We start from the raw sequence: 12272 nt of genomic DNA, 5'->3' as shown, positions 1-12272 counted from the left end.
GGCTGGATTGATGGGTACTGGACTTAGTAAGAAATTGTTATGCAAGACTACCTAACTACATCATCTGAATTAATTTGATATTTAATAAGAATAATAACTTAGTTATAAAATAGTTATACAAAGAAAACATATACATAGTAGTAATTAATACTTTAATTATAGCATTTAAAATAAAGTAACACTTTTTTGTTGTGTATAGTATTCTACGTGGGTAGTAGATACTGGGTACTGCGTAAGAATCAAGGGGTGGTAGATTGTTTTTTTACTTTCAATTCTAAAATTGAATGTATTTAGGTAGGTATTACATTCATTTTTAGTTTTTATTCAATCTTAAAATCTATATTTTACATTAAGCATCTAAAATGGATGCCTAAATATAAGTTAATTTTATTTATTTATTTTCTGCATAATTGCATAATTACTATAATTCACTTTGTTATTTGCCAACATTTGTCCATATTTATAAGTATAAGGTTATCCTTTTTTCTTTGAAAAACCAGTACTCACTCAGTATTTTTATTTTTTGAATAGCTATACCCATATTACAGAACCATCCCACGTTTGAGATACAAAAAAACTTAATATACATATTTAATATTAGTTTAATATATAACAAAATATCATGACTCATATGTGTACACAATTTAAAGCATATTTACAAATACTAGATACAATATCAATTCAATACATTATAAAATACGTACAAATTCAAGTAGGTATTTTAATTCAAATAACACAATTTTTGACCAATAAAAGCTTTTGGTTGCAGAGTATGCAGAATTTTAAAATAATATTTTAATACCTACTTAATATCCATGACATATTGTATTTTATAAATTTAATATTAACTATTCATTAAAAATTATTTGTTAACATTGTGAATACAAGTCAATAGGCAATTTTTATTATTTAATTACACCATAGAAAAGTAAGTATTGTTTTATTGTTTATTTGTGTTAGATGAAAAAATGTATAGATTCTATTTCAGTTTAAATTCCTAAATTATTTACATATAAACACAATTTTATTCATTTTCTCTTAGTTAGGTTATAATATGTAATTTATAACCATATTATGCAGTTTTTTTAACTTTCTTCTACACTAAGTACAATAGTTTTTTTTTTGTTTATGCTAATCACAAATTGTATAATAATAATGATTTAATGTTTCATTACTGATAAGTATATTAAATGTATGGGAATAACTCAGTTTATAATTAAAGTATCATATAATATTATTAATATTCACAGAACAGGAATGTAAAATTTTAAAGAATAAATAACACACAAATAATAATAATTCAGTCACCTCAAACAAAAATAATAATTTAAAATAATCGTTTTACAGCATACAAATTTTTTATAATTCATTAAAATGGAAATAATAACGAATTTTCAACAAATAAAATAAAATTAATAAATAATAATAATCACTATACAACCAAAATTGGCAAAATAATAATTTAGTATTGGGAATAATTAATAACATTTTATTAATTCTTCTGATCTTAAACATTTGTTGTAAGAATTTAAACGTTATTATCATTGGTCTACCAAAATAATAGTTAAACACATAATTGCATTAGTTTTGTATTCAACAGAGAACAAAAATATAATTAATACATATATTTTTATTTTAACAAGTACTGTACAGTCTTCCAAGATTTTTTTTAATAATTATTATTTTGCATAAAAAAATTTAATAATATACATTATTGTGTTTTTACACATTTTGTGGTTGCCTATTGGGTCTTCGCAAATAAATTATGTAGGAAAGTAATGCAAACAGTACAGCTATCAAATATAAATCCCAATTGAAACCCACTGGTTCAGCAACATCATTTGAAAGAACATTAATAAAATTTAGAAATTCCTGTAACATAAAGCATATTAAAATTAGTAACAATAAAATTATAATAAAATTATATTAGTTATATTAAATTCTTACAGTGTAATAATCGTTTACCATGTGAAATAGATTAAGTTTAGTTAAAGCTAAAAATACAGGCACTTTTGCATCTAGACTTGTTTCTGCGGCCATGTCATAACATCGTTTAGCCAAATGGATGTCCTACAAAAAAAAAAATATTAATGATAAAATGCTTATATTTTACTACAAATAACATGGTTTTACTTGTTCCATTCCTAAGCCCATTTCGTGCATGTAACCTAAATTGAACATGGCCTGAGCATTGTGGTGTTGCTCAGATGCTTGTCGATAATGATTAGCAGCTAGCTCAAAGTCTATTTTAGTCCCAAGACCATAATAATGATAATCTCCTAGTTTCAACTGTGCCGCAGCATACCCTTGAGCAGCTGACCTACTCCAATACATCATTGCACGGACATAACGTTCTTTTTCAGTTTCCCAAATATTAACATCTCCTAAACATCAAAAATAAGAATTTATCTAATATTTTTTCTTTCAATATAATATATTAAATGTATATCAAACTATTATATACAAAGAAAATATAATATATAATAAATTAAGTTCACCTCTATCTAATATGAATCCAGTATTGCTTTGTGCCACTTCATACCCCATTTCAGCCAAAAAAGAGTATAAAACAAATGACTCTTCAAATTGATTTTCTTTATATGAATTGTAAGCATGCATTAAATATCCACCCCATTTACCACGTTCCGCAACATTTTTGAACAACTTAAAAAATAGAATATTCTCTTTTAAATATATTATTCTTTTTATTATTATTAAATTTAATAATTTGAATAACCAAATAATAAGTATACCTCTAAAGCAGTAGTGCAGGAACGTAGCACACCAATACCAGATGCATGCATTTGTGCCATATTGAAGTAAGCCAATAGATTACCAGATTTAGATGCCAAACCAAAGTTTTTAACTGCCAATTTATAATCACGTTTTACACCTAATCCCTCTGTAATTAAATAACAATTTTTAATAGGTTATAAACAATTAAATTGAGTACTTAACTTACTGTAATAGATGATTCCTACGTACAAATGCCCTTCAACCCAACCTTGTTCAGCAGCAAGGGTGAACCAATTTAAGGCTTCTGAATAATCCTGGGCTACATTGAGACCATGTAAATACATATAACCAAGACCACTCTGGCCAACTGGATTTTTCAATTTCGCTGCTTTATAAAAATATTCAAGAGCTTTTTCATAGTCTGGTTTAGCGTCATCACGCTCTTCCAAAAATATCTATGAACAAAAATCTTATTAATATATGATTATAGACTAAAATAATAAAAACAATATTTTTACCTTTCCAAGAAAACCATATGCAAGACCATTACCATTCTCAGCAGCTTTTAGAAAATAATAATAAGCAGTTTGTATATCGATTGGTACACCTCTACCACCTTGTAAGTATAACTGACCTAATCCAACCTATTAAAATCCCAACATTAATGTGTTAATACAAAAACTCAGGTATATAATCTTATTGTTAGATAGTTGTACTTGTGCTTGAGCATCTCCTTTATTAGCTAACATTTTATAATAGTCTAACAAATCAGAATCTACGATTCCACTATTATAATTTGGATTGTCCAGCTCCTCCATTAACTTTATACGTTGTACAAGGGGTCCACCAGATAAAGATAATTCATTTGCCACTAAAAGTTAAAATTAAAAGCAATTATTTAAAATACATTGAAATGTAATACATATACTGTTAGTATTTAATTACCATTGTTTGCAACTGCCCGATAGTATTCCAATGATTTTTCACAACTATATGCCACAGTGGCTCCAGCAAAATATCGATATCCCAATGCTAATTGAGCCAATACATTACCACCAACTGCAGCCATAACATAATGTACAAGTGCTTTTGGCTGACTTACAGGAAGGTGTAATCCAACAGCATACAAGAAACCCATACCCTAAAATAAATAAGAACAATATTACTAGGAACATTATTAATAAAAATTCAATCTAATAATTACTAAATGAGCATCTGGATTTCCTTTTTTTGATAGTTCATTGAATATTTCATATGCTTTGGGGATATCTTGAGTGTATTTCAGGCCAAATAATAGAGCAAAAGCAAATTTTGCTCTTGCTTCTTCATGGTCCAAAGTATGAGCTCTATAGAAGTATTCATAGGCATCTAAATGATCTCCAAGGGTTGATTTCAATTTTTTCAAACCAGCCTGATATAATTGTTCCGCTAAAAATAATAAGGTATGCTGTTAATTACATTTACAAAACAAATAAATAAAAAAATAACCTACCTTCTTCTTCTCTAGATGAACTCGGAAGACTTTTAATTGGTTCCTTCCAATCTGTAATATCAATGTCATCATCAATATCATCATCACTTTTCATATGTTGAACACTAATGTCATCATTTGACATATCTGCCCAGTAGTTGAACAAACCAACTGTTGGAAATTTAACTAACTGTAAATTATCACCAGCATCTAGATCATCTGTTTTTAATTGTTCTTGAGACTGATCTGAAGGCTTTTCCTAAAATGATTTTCATATTTAGAAAAATGAAAATATTACAGTGAAATTAAATAGGTCTGTTACCTTTGATAAATCGGGAGCATCAACAATTTTCATTGCAGCATTATTAATGAGCTGCAGCATTTGAGCGGTGGCATCATCATGTTCATCTACATCGTTGGTGCTTAAATCATAACTGTCGTCTTCATCGTCTTTAGAATTGCTTTTCTCTCCACCAACAACAGAAGCAATTACCATTACGAAAATGAACCATTGTAACAATCGTTCCTTCATTGATGGACCTAGCAACAATACACTAACAAACATATCCACTATAATTTACTGCATACGTTTTAAAAATGTTCATATTCCAAATAAATTCTGATGCATACCATTTATGTCAAATAAATGCACAAACGACCAAATCCCTGATTGTTGCGCCGACACTACCGACTGTGATTGAAGCAGAGCAATCTAAATACTAAATAGTAAATACTACGCAAATGTCGAGATTTCAGTATGATAAAAAAATTGAATTCAAATTCATTACATCACCAATTACCAATTGGTAAAAACTTAAATTATTCATAATTCATATCTGTATCATTGATAAGATATTCACTGACTATTATAATTTTAGTACGTTTACAATCAACTAGATGGGGAAATTATTATAGTGATCGATTGGTATAAGACACTGTCTTATAAGTGATGATGTTCTGGATTTTTACCTAGGCTAAATCATTTGGTAATGAAATTGCAATGGTGCGTTGTTGTAAGTGACATAAATAAAACTTAATTTTAAAAAAAAAACGAAACCTACTGTTTTCAACATTTCTATTTCTATACGCATTGACTGATTTGACTGTATTACTGTAATGCTAATGCACTACGTGGACGGGCGCTATAGGATTTGATAACAGTGATATTCCTACCTATTTAATATTTTCGTATTATTCGTATTTATCACCATAGCAAACACCACAGTATGACCGTGAATACAATTTCCCTAAAAAACAGTGAGATAGGATTTCAAAAATTTAAAAAATCTGCTGCACATCATTGTATATTTGTATTAGATTATTAATAAATACAAAAATAGTTATTTTATATTATTATATTATATTGTATTTGTACATAAGGATCGTGTTATAACGCATTTGTCACATTTATAGAAAAAGAGTTGAAAACTAATAATTTAAATCAAATTAACATTTACATTCATATAAATATTAATATTTCTTGTCCTCTATTACTGGAGGCTGGAGTAAAGCTTTCGATCACTTTCAGGCGTATGAAAGTGTTTATAAAGAAAATACACCTTATCAATATACCTTACATTCAACTCTTTTTCACCTAGATAACCAACGTATTTTGGAAGAATTACAACATTTTAATGATAAATTGGTTGGCGCCTGATGGTGGTTACAATCATTTATCGTTACAGACGTTACAGTATTACAGTCGCATAAAGCATAACAAAGTATTTATATAAGTAAGTATATTTAATTTTTGATAGAGCTTTTACAGTTATACCGATATTTTGAATATTGTGACTTTGACTTGAATCATACAATACTAAAATATCTAAACAAACTATAGGTAAACAACGATATTTTATTATGCAAGCAATACAAGTAATAAATATGATAGGTATAAATTTCCATTATAAACGAGTAGTATTTACAGTGGCGCCATTTGAGTTTTATAATAGGGATGCCAAAATTTAAGCAGTCCAATTTTTTTTCGTCCGGCCACTTTTTTCAAAATAGTAGATACAGTCAATAGAGAATACAGATATGAATATGTGATTCGTGTGTAAGTTGCTTGTATGGGGTTAATCTCTTGAAGGTTATATTTTAATGAATTCAAATTATTCATTAATAATTTATTTGCCTTTTGGTATAGATCCAAAAATATTTAGTATAGGTACTTACATTTAGTCAATACAATTTATTCCAAATAAAATTATATTTATTTATTAACATATTATAATAAATAATAATACAATATTCCATAAAAAATACATTAGTTTTTTAAATTAATTATGCTATTCTAGCTTATATAGAAGGTGTACCTTCTAGTTTTTATTCTAGAAAATCTATCTACTACTTCGTCCAAATCTATTTTGTTAGCATCTTCACCTTCTATAGCTATGACCATTAAATCACTTAATCGTTTGTCATCCATTGAAGATATAATATTATATATTATACTAAGTGTAACCGTAGGTAGTCTGTAACGACATCATAGAAATGTTAGAAATATAGAATAATTCTGAATGACAAGCATAATATTGTATGATGGAATACCCACATACGCCGATACATACTAATTATATATTTATACTATATTTTATTATACCGCATTTATAACCGACTAACGAAAAAAACATTATCTGAAAAGTTATTTCTTTTCTGGTTTTTATTTTCTTACGCAAAAGTTTCCTGATTTTTATATTCCTACACAACATCGTTCCTGAATATAATCTTCCCAATCAAAATGTATTCCTTAATTTTATTTTCTTGCTTTTCACATTCCTATGTAATATTTTCCTGTGTTTTAAGCGGTACCATTTCTAACTACATTTCATTCCTGTGCATGAGTTTTAATTTTCTTGAACTTATTTTTCCTGAATATAATATTCCGTATTTTATTATTCCATTAAATCCATACAGCACCATTCCTTTATAAATATAAATATATTTGTCATTCCTACTTTTCATTTTCCAAATATTTGTTTTCCAGTGAAATATCTTTCCTGACAATAACTTTCCCGTGTATTATCATTCTTTACAACTCATCCTTTCCTATACTTTATAATTTCTATAAATTATGTTCCTATGTTTTTACTTTCCTATTTTTATTTTTCTGTAAAATATCTTTCCTGATAAAAATTTTCCTAATTATTATAATTCCTTATAATACCTTTCCTGTATTTATTATTCCTGGAAATTATGTTTCGGTGTATTATTTTCCTGTGATTTATAGCCCCTACTTTTATTGTGATTTTTGTTTAATATTTACTAGCTTAGTAGTTTAATATTATTTTAATTTATGTGTTCACAGTAGATCATAAATAGTTTATACTACTAACGTTCTACAAAAAAATTTGTATATTTATTTTACATATCTTTATTTGTCATTCTTTTTTGTTTAAAGAAAACCCGTTTTATAAATATAACTAATATAAGATATGCATATTTTCAAGTAATATCATGCCTCAATATTTTTGACAAACAGTGGCGATGGGGATGGTACCTATACAACCTCTTCTTCATCGAGGAAATGATATGTTTGTCAATCCCCTCTCGACAAAATCCTTAATACGCCACTGATTATAAGATATTATCCATTTATACTATGATGAACCTATTCACACTGTTGTACGGTAAGTTGTTATTATCTTAAACGTTTATAACAATAATACTATAAATATACATTATTATAATAATAAAATAAATGTAAAGATTGTGAAAAAATTTAATCAACCTATATTGTATTATATTATTTATATTTTATAGTACTATAGATTACTTTATCTATTAGAAATCAAAAAATATAACATAATATATACTTTGTGATGTAGTCTATACTCTATATATATGTATGTAGATAAACCGGTAAGAATCGTTTTTTGTCTACAATTACAAACAATTACAATGCCATATCATTGAATTCAAATTCAACTTACATATCCATTACAGTAATCCACTCGACACCAATTATCCGCTACACCCTTTGTTCAATGTATTAATATATTCTTAATATCATATTTCAAAATAGAATATTTTTTGAAGATTTCAATATTTAAATTTAAATTGAATTTCAGGCGACTAACTATAGTATTTAGTGAATTAGTTATAATAAGTTTTAACCAGTGGTGAATATGCTTATAGGGATTCGAGATTTTTCTGGTGGGGGGCTCTCCTCATTAAAATTTGATACGGAAGCTCTCCAGCGGCGGATCCAGGATTTAATTTTGGGGGGGGGGCATAGTCTAAAACGCAAATCTTAAATTTTTCAGTAATTAAGAAATACATACAAATATGTGTATTTAACTTATGCCAATGGGGGGGCGAGGACCTTCGGCTGAGTTCGGCCCCCCTTAAATCCGCCACTGAAGCTCTCGATACTCTGATCTATAAGTACTAACACATTATGTATTTGGAGACCCTTGAAAGCAATTCCCGTAACATAAAATACCCCTATCTGCTACTAGTTATAACAAAAATCTTCAATAAGCTTCGATAAGTAGTTGACATAGGTACATTTTTCTGGATAATAAATTGAAATTAAAATATTCATTCAGAAATCGATTTTATGCATGGAAATTCTTAGGATATTTGACTGCTAAGAGCAAAAGTATAGGTACTTTAATGATAAGGAAAATCATTGCATGGTTAGTGTTTTTTCTTTCTTTATCTTTGTCAACACATTAGCTAAATATTTTTACAACAACAGATTGCGTAATTAAAAAAAATTAAATTAAAAAAAAAATCTCCTAGTATCTATATTCTATACCATTTCAAAAAGTAAACAACTTATACATTTATAACGATACAAAATAGACAATAGTAGATAATATAAATATCACAATATAATTTATTTTAAAAACATTTTTTTGTAAATTTTTAATGACTTAAAATTATGAAGGTAAAATAAAATATTCCCAAAAACGTTAGTACCTACCTACTTTTCGAAATAATAAGTTAATGTTTACTATACGAGTACAAATAATATTTTAGTCCGTAGTTAATTTAACTTTTTTACACATACATATTTATATAGTACATTAATGTATACTTGTTATCAACATATGCCGTTGAATTATTTAGTACGATCGCGGTACAAATATCGATTTAATATTGTTATACGCGTATCTTATAGGTACCTATATATTATTTGAGTGTATGCCGTTCGAAGTGTTCGAACCACAATGATTGTTATACGCGTTTCGAATTCACTACACCGTTATTGTGCCTTAATGTGATACATTATAATTTATAAGTATTTACATAAATTTCAACTAAAAGTCGTTTAACGTTTCTTAAATTAATTATTTAATAATAATTTATTAAAATTAATAATATTTAGTAATTAACAAATCATGAAAATCGAAACAATCAAAATAGATTTTACTGCCATGCTATACGCTGGGATTTTATACACGGGTCTGGTAATTTCTGGATGGTTACTTATTCGTCTGACGATCGCTTGTTTCAAATTACCGTCCATATTGAACGCTGCTGATGAATCCAAAAACAAGACGAAACGGACGTCGACTATAGGTATTTCGTATATTATATATTATTATATATTAACTAACAACTGTCAACTATATTACTATGTTTGGTGTGAATATATAAAATATAAAAAAATATATATATAATACTATCTAGATTCTAGATAATAGATAGGTATATCCTAATATCTTATAGGCTATATAGGTATTTAGTCTATTTAGGTATATATAGGTGATAGATCTGTTATAGGTTAGGGGTAAGACGGGTAAGTCTCACGAAAGTCATGCACCCTTGTGTAGTAGTTACGGTAGGAACTATACATTTGGCAATATATATAGGCTAATAGTGACTGGTAGCCTACCTCATAGAGAAGAAAATATTTAAGGAACGCTAAAATAACAAATATAATACAGAAATAATTAAAGACCATTTTTTTTACGTTATCAAAATTTGATGTGTTAAAAATTAGGATTCATTGTTTTAAATATAATATTATATTACATTTTAATAGGAACCCCTATTGTTATCAAAAGTGTAGAACTATCAATTATGATAAATAAAAATTGCATGTAGCAAATAATATTATAATAGTATTTAACTCGTTATAAACATATAATATTATTATACATTTAATATAAATATCAAATTATTTCCTTTTGAAGTATAATTTTTATTTTTCATTACTATAAACTATAAACTATACACTCATAACTCATAAAATCCTTAATATTTAATAAAATTATTTTAGATTTTTATAGTTTATTATTGGTAGTTACTTATTTTTAGTTATAATATCGTTAAAATATACATAATCATTAATAATATATAAGGATGTATATTATGTGAAAGGAACCTTTTTTTTTAACTTTTTGGAAATAGCCAACTGCGGGAATTATAGATAACTAGATACAATAGTCAATAATATTATAAGCTAGGCGATGCTTTGTACTCTCTATTTATACTAATGCATTAGAATACATTTGAATATATTTATCATTTCCTAAACACGAGTATATCTAGTTTCGACTAATCTACATCTACTTATACAAATAAAAATATGTTCTTTAGGTATTAAACCTAAACCTAAAGTTCATTACTGTATTGGTATACTTATAGGCTATTAATAACTATTATTAAGTGATGGCTACTTTTGCAGTAAACATCAATCATTAATTTGGTACGTTTTTTTCTGCAACATCTAGTGTCAATACCGTCAGTCCAGGGAATGATCGGTAGACGGTAATCGGTATCTACTATCTACATTAAAAGTGTTGTGCTGTTTTACTGTCTGACGATGTAATGAAAATGTACCTATACATAATATATTAATATAATATAATTGTTAATTGTTAAATTAAATATTGTGTTATGTACGATATACCTATAGCTGGTTTTTAAATAATACATTTTAAATTTGTGATTTACATAACCTACCGGCTACTGTTCTGAGCGAAGCAGTGAACGAAGACTTGAGTTCTGTTCAATATTTCGATACTTTGACGCAACATACCTGCAACGACTTAAACATACTCAAACATTCGGTAATGCATTTATTATTAATTATTTTCTATTATTTGATTCCGTTAAGTATTTTGTTGTACCTATGTATAATAATTTACCTCGATATAATAGTATAACACAAAATTATAAACATTATAAATTCTACAGATTCGTCACTCATGAATAAAAATATCTGCAGATATTTGTGGTATCGGGTATATTGCTTCTAGAGTCCTATATGTATGCGCTATATCTGTACACGCATATTCGTGCGCTGACTTTTAAAAGTAGGTTGGTAGTGCCCATACATTATTAACGGTCCTCTAATTTTATATGTATTAAAATTATTAGATTTTTTTAAATGTGCTTTTAATATACGTTAATAGAAAAATACAAATTGTATTTGCATACGTCATTTCAAATTGCACACATTATTTTCGAAAGAGTTAACATTAATATTAAAATACAATCAAAAAAGAAAAAAATAATAATGCTATCAAAATAATCGGTGTTAAACGATTGAGAACGTTTTACTTTTTTAGTAACACGATGGAGAACGATTGTCGCAAATCAAAGAAATAATATTTTGTATCTTTTATACAAACGATCGAGAACGATTTTTGAGTGATGTTGTCGTTTATATAATTTTAGCAAGTATCTTCCCACACATTAATGATTTCTATTTTGAAGGAAACTCAAATATTAACCGTGACAATAATGAAATCAATCGAAAACAATATTATCAAAACCATGGCCAGTAATGACTAAGATCGTATTATTTCTATATAATTAATTCTTACTAAGAGTTTAAATAAACTAAACATATTATGACTTCATGGGGTATCTAAAATTAACTGAAAATAAGTACTCGAGAAAAAAATTTAAATTGTATCTTAAACTGAAATATAATTGATATTTGTATATTTTTTAAATGACAAAAAAATCTATATCAAATGTTAATAATAATATATCATATTAAAATTTAGTATCAGATAAACTAATTTGTAGTGCTTGTCGCTTGGAAACTTCCTTTAAAAAAGGAACTCGTTCACGTTCGTTCCTCTTGTTAAAAAGTAACTAA

At 27.1% G+C, this 12272-nt stretch overlaps 2 protein-coding genes across 3 annotated transcripts; one reads left to right on the top strand and one right to left on the bottom strand.

Annotated features, from left to right (window-relative positions):
• Nucleotides 1-1612: 1612 nt before the first annotated feature.
• On the bottom strand, nt 1613-5319 carry LOC132920921 (protein sel-1 homolog 1). Of its 2 annotated transcripts, none has more exons than XM_060983657.1 (13): nt 4838-5319; nt 4530-4761; nt 4229-4466; nt 3941-4164; nt 3682-3877; nt 3453-3607; nt 3255-3380; nt 2963-3191; nt 2754-2902; nt 2499-2664; nt 2134-2384; nt 1966-2070; nt 1613-1872 (listed from the first exon to the last, which is right to left on the bottom strand). In XM_060983657.1, the coding sequence occupies exons 2-13, from the start codon at nt 4737-4739 to the stop codon at nt 1723-1725; spliced, it is 2199 nt and encodes a 732-aa protein (XP_060839640.1). In that variant the 5' UTR covers nt 4740-4761; nt 4838-5319; the 3' UTR covers nt 1613-1722. The 2 variants fall into 2 exon arrangements, with proteins under 2 accessions (XP_060839640.1, XP_060839639.1); XM_060983656.1 differs by having other exon boundaries at nt 1948-2070; nt 4838-5318.
• Nucleotides 5320-9278: 3959 nt separating this feature from the next.
• Nucleotides 9279-12272, top strand: LOC132918912 (uncharacterized). The gene is made up of 3 exons (XM_060980271.1): nt 9279-9732; nt 11122-11278; nt 12178-12272. Exons 1-3 carry the CDS (start codon nt 9556-9558, stop codon nt 12270-12272), a joined length of 429 nt encoding a protein of 142 aa, XP_060836254.1. The 5' UTR covers nt 9279-9555.

This window comes from Rhopalosiphum padi, chromosome 2 (assembly GCF_020882245.1).
Source record: "Rhopalosiphum padi isolate XX-2018 chromosome 2, ASM2088224v1, whole genome shotgun sequence".
NCBI classification, from domain to species: Eukaryota; Metazoa; Arthropoda; class Insecta; order Hemiptera; family Aphididae; genus Rhopalosiphum; species Rhopalosiphum padi.
The sequence above is the reverse complement of the archived record's forward strand: the minus strand, read 5'-3'. Positions and strand labels throughout refer to the sequence as shown.

What these genes read in the sequence shown, in the direction of transcription:
- LOC132918912 (XM_060980271.1), top strand. Translation starts at nt 9,556, where the DNA reads ATGAAAATCGAAACAATCAAAATAGATTTTACTGCCATGCTATACGCT. An exon ending in AGACGAAACGGACGTCGACT is followed by an intron (nt 9,733 to 11,121) that starts ATAGGTATTTCG and finishes GATTTACATAAC; the next exon opens with CTACCGGCTACTGTTCTGAG. An exon ending in CTATTATTTGATTCCGTTAA is followed by an intron (nt 11,279 to 12,177) that starts GTATTTTGTTGT and finishes ATTAAAATTTAG; the next exon opens with TATCAGATAAACTAATTTGT.
- LOC132920921 (XM_060983656.1), bottom strand. Translation starts at nt 4,739, where the DNA reads ATGAAGGAACGATTGTTACAATGGTTCATTTTCGTAATGGTAATTGCT. An exon ending in CGTAGGAATCATCTATTACA is followed by an intron (nt 2,903 to 2,962) that starts GTAAGTTAAGTA and finishes ATTTAATTACAG; the next exon opens with AGGGATTAGGTGTAAAACGT. An exon ending in CCTGCACTACTGCTTTAGAG is followed by an intron (nt 2,665 to 2,753) that starts GTATACTTATTA and finishes CTATTTTTTAAG; the next exon opens with TTGTTCAAAAATGTTGCGGA.